The sequence below is a fragment of the Bombyx mori genome, chromosome 18, assembly GCF_030269925.1.
Source record: "Bombyx mori chromosome 18, ASM3026992v2".
Classification (NCBI taxonomy): Eukaryota; Metazoa; Arthropoda; class Insecta; order Lepidoptera; family Bombycidae; genus Bombyx; species Bombyx mori.
In genome coordinates, this window is record NC_085124.1 from 148,671 (window position 1) to 159,673 (window position 11,003).

The window sequence follows — 11,003 nt, forward strand, 5'->3', positions numbered from 1 at the left end:
TCGCAAGCGCCTCAACCCCGTCCGCTGCCCCCGCCCCCGTCTAACATGGACGAGGGGTGGAATATGGTGGCCCGGCGGGGTGCCAAGAGGGCCGTACCGACAGCTCCCCAAGTGGGTGGAGCACCGGCCACTGCGGCGTCTCAGGCTGCTCCCCAACAGGGTCGAGCGCCTGTGGCCGCCAAGAAAAAGAAGACGAAGAAGAAGTCGACGCGCGCGCCGCGGTCGGCGGCAGTGGTCTTAACGCTGCTGCCGGCCGCCGAGGCCAAGGGCGTGTCATACGGAGATGTAGTCTCCCGGGCGTGCGCGGCTATTGATCTGGACGAGATCGGGGCGGGGGAGGGCCTCCGCTGTAGGCTGACGGCCAATGGGGCCAAGCTACTAGAGTGTCCCGGTGCCGATAGTTCCGGCATCGCGGAGCGTCTGGCGGCGAAGCTCCGTACGGTTCTGCCTGAGGAGGAGGTTCGAGTGCACAGGCCGGTCAAAATGGCTGAATTGAGAGTGACCGGCCTGGACGACTGCACCACTAAGGATGAGGTGGCGGCGGCTATTGCCGCCCGGGGCAACTGCGCCCTGGAGAGTATAACCGTAGGCGAGCTGCGCCTCGGTTATACCGGGGCTGGCTCTGTTTGGGTGCGTTGCCCGGTAGAGGCGGCCACCTCCTTGGCTGCTCCTCCGCCCGGGAGACCGTCGGGGGAACCGGGCAGGTTGCGCGTGGGCTGGATAGCGGCCCGCGTGCGCCTTCTCGAACCACGCGCCTGGCGGTGCCTCAGATGCTTCAGCACTGGGCACTGCCTTGCTAAATGCGCGAGTGCCGTTGACCGCAGCGGATTGTGCTTTCGCTGTGGTCAGCCGGGACACAAGGCGGCCGTGTGCTCGGCTGCGCCGCACTGCTTATTATGTGCGGCGGCCGGGCGCAAGGCTGACCACCGGGCCGGGGGCAAGGCCTGCCCTCCGGCCAGCAAGAATGCTGAACGAAATCGGCGCCGCCAAGCTAAGCGGCGTCAAAAGAAGCGGTTGGCCGGGGGAGCACCGGCCGGCACTTTGTCCCCCGCTGAGGCGTTCGCGCCCGATAGCGGGGGCAATGGAGTAGGGGAGGGAGCGATGGATGTGGTTCAGTCTTAATGGATCACACCTATCGCTTCCTGCAGGGAAACTTGAACCACTCCGCTGGGGCTCAGGACATGTTGCTCCAGACCATGGCGGAGTGGTCAATTGACGTGGCTGTGGTCGCCGAGCCATACTTCGTTCCCCCAGCGGATGACTGTTGGTTTGGGGACGTTGATGGCTTGGCGGCCATACATATCAGAAGAACCGCGATGGTCCCCCCCCTGGCGATGGTGACCAGGGGCCCCGGGATCGTCGCGGTACAGTTAGAAAATATCGTCGTGATCGGGGTGTACTTTTCTCCGAATCGGCCTACCGTCGAGTTCGAGCGGTTCCTGGACGGGCTAGAGGTGATCGCTCGTCACCTCGCTCCCCGTTCAGTGATACTGGCGGGGGACTTCAATGCGAAGTCTGTCGCTTGGGGTTCCCCATTCACGGACGCTCGTGGTAGGCTGCTGGAGGAGTGGGCGGTCGCAGTCGGTCTCTGTATCGTTAATAGGGGCTCGATCGCGACTTGCGTGCGGTGGACGGGCGAGTCTATCGTGGACTTGACGTTCGCGAGCTCGCCCGTCGCGCGGCGCATCCTCGGCTGGAGAGTGGTGGTGGGGGCGGAATCGTTGTCCGATCACCGGTATATCCGGTACGATCTTTCTGCCCCTGCGCCGACGCCGGCTGCGGGTGCCCGCGGGGTTGACCCCCCGCAGAGTGCATCCCGGTCATTCCCTAGGTGGGCACTGAAGCTCCTGAACAGGGAGCTCCTGGTGGAGGCCTCTATGGTGGCGGCGTGGGCGCCCAAGCGCCCACAACCTGTCGATGTGGAAACCGAGGCCGAATGGTTCCGGGGCGCGATGCACCGCATATGTGATGCCTCGATGCCCCGGGTCGGCTCTCGGCACTCTGGACGGCGACAGTCGCCCTGGTGGTCGCCCGAAATTGCAAGACTGCGTGCGGTCTCCATTCGGGCGAGCCGCCGGTGCACTAGACACCGCCGTCGCCGCCGCCTGCGGCGCGACGAGCCCGTCGCGTTCGCGGAGGAGGAAGCTCGGCTGCACCGCGAATATCGCGCTGCGAAGGACGCCCTGCGGCTGGCCATCAGGCGGGCCAAGGAGCAGAACATGGAGAGACTCTTGGAGGCGCTCGAAGCGGATCCGTGGGGGAGCCCATACAAATTGGTACGCGGCAAGTTGCGCCCGTGGGCCCCCTCTATGACTGAGCGTCTCCAGCCCCAGCAGCTGCGGGACATCGTTTCGGCGTTGTTCCCGCAGGAGCGGGAGGGTTTTGTCCCTCCCGCTATGGGCGGGCCGTCTGACACCGTCGACGGCCAAGCTCCTGCTGAGGTGCCTCGTATTACCGAGGCAGAGCTCCGGGTGGCCGTTGTCAAGATGACTGCGAAAGACACGGCCCCCGGCCCGGACGGAGTCCACGGCCGGGTATTGGCCTTGGCCCTCGGTGCCCTGGGGGACCGGCTCCTTGAGCTATATAATGGCTGCTTGGAGTCGGGACGGTTTCCGTCGCTCTGGCGGACGGGTAGACTTGTGTTGTTGAGGAAGGAGGGGCGCCCGGTGGATACAGCCGCCGGGTATCGTCCTATCGTGCTGCTGGACGAGGCGGGAAAATTGCTGGAACGTATTCTGGCTGCCCGCATCGTTCGGCACCTGGTCGGGGTGGGGCCTGACCTGTCGGCGGAGCAGTACGGCTTCCGGGAGGGCCGTTCGACCGTGGATGCAATTCTTCGCGTGCGGTCCCTCTCGGACGAGGCCGTTTCTCGGGGTGGGGTGGCGCTGGCGGTGTCTCTTGACATCGCCAACGCATTTAACACTCTGCCCTGGACCGTGATAGGGGGGGCACTGGAGAGGCATGGAGTGCCCCTCTACCTCCGCCGGCTGGTTGGGTCCTATTTGGGGGCCAGGTCGGTCGTATGTACCGGGTACGGTGGGACCCTTCATCGTTTTCCGGTCGTGCGTGGTGTTCCGCAGGGGTCGGTTCTCGGCCCCCTCTTGTGGAATATCGGGTACGACTGGGTGCTGAGGGGCGCCCTCCTCCCGGGCCTCCGCGTTATTTGTTACGCGGACGACACGTTGGTCGTGGCCCGGGGGGATGATTTTAGGGAGTCTGCCCGTCTCGCCACAGCGGGAGTGGCCCTCGTCGTCGGAAGGATAAGGAGGCTGGGTCTCGACGTGGCGCTCAATAAATCCGAGGCTCTGTGGTTTCACGGGCCGCGGAGGGCGCCACCCGTTGACACCCACATCGTGGTTGGAGGCGTCCGGATAGGGGTCGGGGTGCAGTTGAAGTACCTCGGCCTCGTGTTGGACAGCCGGTGGGCCTTTCGTGCTCACTTTGCGGAGCTGGTCCCCCGATTGATGGGGACGGCCGGTTCTTTGAGCCGGCTGCTCCCGAATATTGGGGGACCGGATCAGGTTGTGCGCCGTCTCTACGCGGGGGTGGTGCGATCGATGGCCCTGTACGGTGCACCTGTGTGGGCTGAGCCGCGCAACCGGGCCACTATGGCTCGGTTCCTGCGCCGGCCGCAGCGCACCGTTGCCATCAGGGTCATCCGCGGATATCGCACCGTCTCCTTCGAGGCGGCGTGTGTTTTGGCGGGGACGCCACCATGGGAGCTGGAGGCGGAGTCGCTCGCTGCCGACTATCGGTGGCGCAGCGAGCTTCGTGCTCGGGGCGTGGCGCGTGTCCCCGAGAGTGAGCTGCGGGCGCGGAAGGCCCATTCTCGGCGGTCCGTGCTCGAGTCGTGGTCGAGGCGATTGGCCAACCCCACGTGGGGGCTACGGACCGTCGAGGCGGTTTACCCGGTCTTTGATGACTGGGTGAATCGTGGCGAGGGACGTCTCACCTTTCGTCTGGTGCAGGTGCTGACCGGGCACGGATGCTTCGGGAAGTACCTGCGCCGGATAGGGGCTGAGCCGACGACGAGGTGTCACCATTGTGGACACGACCTGGACACGGCGGAGCATACGCTCGCTGTCTGCCCCGCTTGGGAGGTGCAGCGCCGTGTCCTGGTCGCAAAGATAGGACCTGACTTGTCGCTGCCTGGCGTCGTGGCGTCGATGCTTGGCAGCGATGAGTCATGGAAGGCTATGCTCGACTTCTGCGAGTGCACCATCTCGCAGAAGGAGGCGGCGGGGCGAGTGAGGGAAAGCTCTCCTCACTACGCAGAAACCCGCCGCCGCCGAGCAGGGGGTCGGGACCGGGGTCGTATCCGTGACCTGGCCCCCTAAGAGCTAGGGGTCCCACCCGTTTTGTGCGGGGAGGGACCCAGACGAGGGGTGGCGTGCTCTGCACGCTCACCCGCAATAGGAAGCCGGGTGATGGTAGACCGCGTTCCCCCGACCGCTCTGGGGGAAGGTGTAACGCGGCGCCATCAAAGCGGGCTCTCGGCCCGCTGAACGAGGGAACCGGTGGTCGTTTCGCTGGCGGCCACCGGTCCGGCGTCCGTGGGACGGTGGGATGGATGTAATGTGCTCTGCGTCAACCCTGTCCCGCCGTTTCAATAGCCCCGACTGGGCTCCGGCCCGGTCCGAGGTAGGGCGCCGGTTGTGAGCGGCAGGAGTTTTTAGTGAGGTTCAACTCCCACATACCCCACCTGCCGCGCGGGTGGGGATCCGGCGATTTTCTCCTGTGGAAAAAAAAAAAAAAAAAAAAAAAAAAAAAAAAGAATCCTGTGAATTATAAGCATTAGCTATTTTTTATTTATTTGTTGTTCAAGTCACAAAAAACTCTTTCGTTTGACAGCATATAGGTTTGCTATAAGGCTGTATGGGCTAAGCCCTTTGCCTATTGGTGAATTTAAAAACTATGGCATGGATAGTTTTGGGATGTTATCAAATAAGTAATTTATTTTTTTGGAAAACAATACCAGGTTGAAAGAAATGTTGATACATAAACTAAACAACGTGAAAAAATAAGGCATAGTTTTTCAAGTACAAATAGTTTTGACATAAAGTTGGTCCACTTTTGGGCATTGTCCTTTGGTGAGCATGAAAAACGTTATAGTGAGCCAACCTTAAAATATAGACTTAAATGCTGTCGCAGACTTATTTTAGAACTTTTAAACAGGAACAATTCTGCATTACATTATTTTAGCGAAACTTTAACCGTTTCTGCAGCGCACGCAGCGACAGCTCTCAAAATGGAAAAAAATCCCGATTTTTCCAGCTGCTTCGGGAGCCAACAACCAACAAAAACGCCAAGTGAGCCTCCAGGTCATTACCAACGCCGTCTGCGCCCGCACGTACGGAAACTCTGTGATCATTGGCTCCACCCTCTGTGTTTCCGGCTCTAACGGTCGCAGCACCTGCAGCGGAGACTCCGGCGGCCCTCTCTCCATCGGCAGCGGCGGAGGCCGTCAGCTGGTCAGTACACTAGTTTTGTTTAACTTTACTGCTTTAACCGGTTGCCTTTTTTTTATTGCTTAGATGGGTGGAGGAGCTCACAGCCCATCTGGTGTTAAGTAGTTACTGGAGCCCATAGACATCCAGAACGCAAATACGTCACCCATCCCGAGACACAAGTTCTAAAGTCTCAGTATAGTTACAACGGCAGCCCTGCCCTTCAAAATGAAACGCATTACTGCTTTACGGCAGAAATAGGCAGGGTGGTGGTACCTACCCGAGCGGACTCACAAGAGGTTCTACTACAGTGACATAGATGTGAATCATGTGCATGTGCACATGTATGTATGTTTATGTGTGCGTGTTCCCAGGTAAACCTCAATTTTTTTGATGTGTCTACCGGCGACTCAACGTGGTGTTTAGAGTTCGATCCTCGGGGACTACTGAGGGTAGTACCCTACTACTGTTTTGGTCAAGCCGAAACGGATTACTGCTTCACGGCAGAAATAGGCGGGGTGGTAGAGACTCAATAAAACAACACGTCATGCAGTGATAAAGTTTATTATAACATGGTCAGATGTAGAAGGGTTTCACTGCCACGGCTGAATTATGAAGCCGTAGTACTCGGGGTTGTCGGCGACTGTCCCGTTATTCCCCCACACAAGGCGGTCCCCGTACCGGTCCACGTTCGCGTCCAGCTTCAGACCCTGCCGGTACTCCCGATTCTCAATGAGGAACAGCTGTTGGTCGCCCACCTTCACCGGGTATAAATACCAGGTGTGTCTCTTCTCACTGGAATCATTCGATCCCCAGGTCTTCCTGTCGCCATATCTGTCCACGTTCACGTCCAGTTTCAAGTACATCTCGTGTTCGGTGTTCAGTATCTTGAAGATGACGTTGTTGTTTTCCCAAAGAGAGATGAGTCGCCAGCTGACTCGGTAGCTGGTGTAGTATTTTCCATCTCCCCAGGTTAGGCGGTCTTTGTACCGGTCAACGTTAGCATCCAGTTTGAGAGCTTGGTTGTAATGGTTGCCGATGAGTTTAATTCTCTTTTGGTCGAGTATGAGTTGGAATTCGCTCGGGAAGTAATCTTCGACGATGTCCTTGTGGCCCTCGTGCCACAGCTTGTACGCGAACGACATGGCGTTCTTGATGCCCTGCGAGACGAGCCGCGAGACGACGTCGCGACAGACGCCGGAGCCCTGGTTGTCGTCGAGGCTGCGCACAGTCTTCACCGCGTTGATGTAGTCGCCGCCCGTAACCAAGTTGTACAAGTGATCATTGATTGACCTTGCGTCGGCAAAGACCATTTTTGTGCTGAATTCCGTCTGGGTCTTCAAGTCTGCGGGCAGTTCGTACCCGGCTCCATAGTATAAGCCCTTTTTACCAAGCTCACGCTCGAGATTTTGAATGTCGTCAGAATTTTCAGAATATCCGTATGCAACGACGAGTCCTTCGGAGGCGTTGACAATCCTGGCGACGTCTGCAGCGCACCGCTTACTGATCGGCCCCGTACTGATGGTAACAGTTTTAACGCCACCGTCTCTGATGTAACTGGAAGTGTCGCTGTCGTCCACGGACACGACGGGAATCCTGTTGGGTATTTGCTTTCCCTTGCTGTGGCCCTTACTCACGAGCGCAAACTGTTCGTTCACGTTGTAGCTCCGACGGAAGCCTCTTACCCTGTCAAGGTTAGTCACTTTTCCTTCTCCCCAGTAATCGACGTGGTGTACCAGCCCTCTACCAATCGGTATCTTCACGAGGTGGTACATACCGAAGTAGGGTATTGGGGAGTATGGATACAACAGGTCCTCATTTGTGTGGTAGTCTGGCTCAGAGGCGGCTTCCCATTTTTCCTCTGACGGTGTTTTTACCTGGGAACTATGCAATATACATTAAATCACGTGTGATGAATGATATCACGAAGGAACCGCTAAAGGGCGCCTTACTGTTACTGTTTCGGCGCGAGGACTGTACCCACTCCAGTTCACAGGTCTGCCTCCACCAGGAGACGCTCCTAGCGCTTCACGTAAATATTAAGAGAAAATAGCATAGCTTATAATAATATGTTAGATAGAAATAGTAGGGGTATACTTACTGACTGAAACTGGTTGTCATATTGAGGCTGCGCGTGTTGCTGCGTGTGCGCCGTGTCGAGACGACCCCTCTTATATACTCAAGTCCAGGGCTCCACTATCGCCTTCACACGATACTACAAACCGCAACCTGATACTATAATAATTAGATAATAATGAAGTGGTAATTAATAATAATAATATTATTAATAAAAAAAACAAAATAAAAAAACAAATGTTTGTTCGTTTGTTTTTATTATAATAGTCCAAGTGTCAACTGTCCAGTGCGACGGCCGCCCCTCCCCCCACCGCGGGACACGGGCGGGCTGGTGGTGCGGCGGGCCCGGTGTACGGGTAGCGCTGGTGCTTACCTAATTGATATTAATACAACTATGCGTGTTTGGAAAGCTTAATGACGGAGGGAAGATCTTCCACCGAGCGGCTGATATTGCTCGGTGGACCGACGCGACGGTCCGAATGTTGTTGTTCGGAACTTGTATATATGCAAGCTTGTCTTGAAAATGTCGTAAGCGAGATTCAGGCATCTGTCAATAAATATCTTGTGTTCTGTGATGGCTACAGTCACACGTGTACCGGATCGGTTCCCGGATATAAAGTCGGCGCCCGGTACTGGTGGTTCATGAACATACGAACATTCTCTACCTGTTAGTAGCCTGGAAGTCGCCGCGCAGCTGACAACACTGATAATAATAGGATGATGCAGATTAGTTTTATTATGATAATAAAGTACTGCCGCTGCAACCGATAGCAGTTTATGCCATGTCGCAATACGTTCTGATAGTCCACCATGCTTATTGTGATGAAGAGCTCATCCTCGTAAAAATATAACGGAGCAGCGAGCGATGACCCTGCGTACAGATCATTTCCACCTCAGATGGATGCTTATGAAAGTTTAAGCTTTATTTACATATGACGAGAGGCAATAAAAGTTGCAAACATTAGACATCAGTGAAGGCGATAGTTATATTATCGGTTAAAATGCAATCAAACCAATTGACCTTTCTCAAGTTCACCATTTTAAGGTTAAATTCTCTTATCACCGCTCCAGCAACATTGCGGCTGTGGTTTTCAACAAATTACATTTAAAGCATAAAATAATACAAGGCATAGAGTTGACGTCGAATGTATATATAAACGTGCGACTCCATGCAGCCAACATACGACTCTACGATATACTGTCTGCCGGTAGTGAGCGAAGGACCACACGAGATGGACCCATTCGACAAGCTCCCCAACTACGTGACCAACGTGGACCTGAAGTATCCGTACTCAGACCTGCCGTACATAGGGCAGTACAAGCTGCTCAAGCTCCCCTTTACTGGAGAGCTGATCGAACATGTCGACTACTGGGGCGAGGGGAGGATCGTCAACGGGGGACTGTATTCGGGCTTCCGCAACTGCTACAACGTAAACCGACAGTACCAAGAGGTCAGCAACGGGCCCGACAAGGGTCGCAAGATCCCCAACAGGATCCCGGTGCGCGACGAGAACGACTGCGACACCCGGGCTTACATCAAGGATGACTCGGTCAAAATAGTGACGCTCATGAGCGCGCCCATCATTCCGAACAAGCGCCAGAGACATTACGAGAATCGTTAACGAGCGCGTCGGCATGGTCGTCATCTACGGAATGCCAGTAGAGTCCCAGGGTATTAAGCTCCTGGCTGCCGAGCTAAAGAACAAGTTTCTGCTGTACTGTCCCGACTACGAGCTGTCCGCTTACTTACAGGAGCCGACAATGATGGACTCGCACGTGGCTTTCCTCAACAAGCAACTTCTTATGGATCTGCTGTTCAAGTACGTGTCGACCGGGGACTACGACAAGGCGGTGACTATCACGAAGTCCTTGCAAGATGATAACGTCGGCTTTGTTATCAAGGAGCTGGTCGACAGACTCTTACGCGCACGAGAACCTAACGTGTTCGCATACGCGGACAAGTTGTGGTCCGCCGGACACCACGATATAGTCAATGACTTTTTCCCTTCGGAAATCAAATTGATCACCAAGCAAGAAAGGGTGAAAATCATCGGAAGATATTACAATCAAGCTCTGAAGCTGGACGCCAATGTCGACAGGTACAACGACCGCCTGGCCTGGGGCGACAGCAAGGACAAGACTAGTCACAGAGTGAGCTGGAAGCTTATCCCGGTATGGGAGAATAACAAGCTGCTGTATAAAATAATGAACACTGAACATACTATGTACCTGAAGCTGGACGTGAACGTGGACGGGTACGGAGACAGGCAAGCGTGGGGCTCCAACAACTCGAACGAGAAGCGCCACCTATGGAAGCTGACGCCTGTAGTGCTGGAGACCGGCAACGTCTTACTCATAGAGAACCACGAGTACGGGCAGAGTCTGAAGCTGGACGCGCACGTGGACAGCTACGGTGACCGCCTGCTCTGGGGAAACAACGGAAACGTCGATGGTAACCCTGGCTACTTCGGCTGGGTCATCAACGCGTGGCCGTAGAACTTCACATAACTACAGATAGCTTACAGGCGACAATAAATATTTGTGCTGATTCAAAATGATTTTCCTTAACGTGACGAGCCGCGGTCAGCCTGAGTGTACCGGTCATGTCGCGCTGCATGAGGCCCCGCGCGGACGCTCCTAGTCGCACACTTGCGCGTTTATTTTATACTATTAGGTACCTATTATTTATTTTATAAGCACAGCTAATAGCTCACAACCCACCTGGTGTCAAGTGGTTACCGGAGCCTCTAGACATATACAATGTAATTGCCACCACCCGACTTGAGATATAAGTTCTAAGATCTCAGTATAGTTACAACGGCTGCCCTACCCTTCAAACCGAAACGCATTACTGCTTCACGGCAGAAATAGGCGGGGCGGTCGTACCTACCCGCGCGGACTCACAAGAGGTCCTACCACCAGTAATTACGCAAATTATAATTTTGCGGGTTTCATTTTTATTACACGATGTTATTCCTTCACCGTGGAAGTCAATCGTGAACATTTGTTAAGTACGTATTTCATTAGTGTTCCGCCTGTGGGATTCGAACCCTATTGCATCGCTAGATACGAATGCACCTCACGTTTTATCCTTTACGATGACTCAAAATTTAAAATATATAATTAAAAATATATAGGTATATAAATGGCGAAGAGGTCGTTTCTCTTACACACAGCATTCCCTGTTACAAATTAAATTAAGGATAAAAAATGAATAAAACCACAATACTACACACCGCAAAAGAAGTTTCACTTCTTTCACGTGCACCAAGTTGCATGAACACTTTTTTATATTTATAATTTTGTTATCGATCAGAAGTGAGTTAGGTAGTAAAAAATAAAAAGGAAAGAAATTACACAGAACTGGCCTAATTATATTTCACTGAAGTAACCAAAACTTGTAACAAAATGATTTCAATCTACTACTATCGAAAACTGTTAAAATTACGCAACAAGTCTCAACATGTTTCAACAAGAACC

At 54.6% G+C, this 11,003-nt stretch overlaps 2 protein-coding genes across 2 annotated transcripts; one reads left to right on the forward strand and one right to left on the reverse strand.

Moving 5' to 3' along the window:
• Positions 1-5,995: 5,995 nt before the first annotated feature.
• LOC119630827 (low molecular mass lipoprotein 3-like) lies at positions 5,996-7,710 on the reverse strand. Its single transcript, XM_038021354.2, has 2 exons — positions 7,549-7,710; positions 5,996-7,331 (listed from the first exon to the last, which is right to left on the reverse strand). Exons 1-2 carry the CDS (start codon positions 7,566-7,568, stop codon positions 6,041-6,043), a joined length of 1,311 nt encoding a protein of 436 aa, XP_037877282.2. The 5' UTR covers positions 7,569-7,710; the 3' UTR covers positions 5,996-6,040.
• A 979-nt stretch (positions 7,711-8,689) lies between these two features.
• LOC101736502 (microvitellogenin) lies at positions 8,690-10,078 on the forward strand. The gene is given in 2 exon segments (XM_038021607.2): positions 8,690-9,115; positions 9,117-10,078. Coding segments are annotated over 2 exon segments (1,326 nt in total). The 5' UTR covers positions 8,690-8,692; the 3' UTR covers positions 10,020-10,078.
• The last annotated feature ends 925 nt before the right edge of the window (positions 10,079-11,003 follow it).

What these genes read in the sequence shown, in the direction of transcription:
- LOC119630827 (XM_038021354.2), bottom strand. Translation starts at nt 7,568, where the DNA reads ATGACAACCAGTTTCAGTCA. An exon ending in ATGACAACCAGTTTCAGTCA is followed by an intron (nt 7,332 to 7,548) that starts GTAAGTATACCC and finishes TATATTGCATAG; the next exon opens with TTCCCAGGTAAAAACACCGT.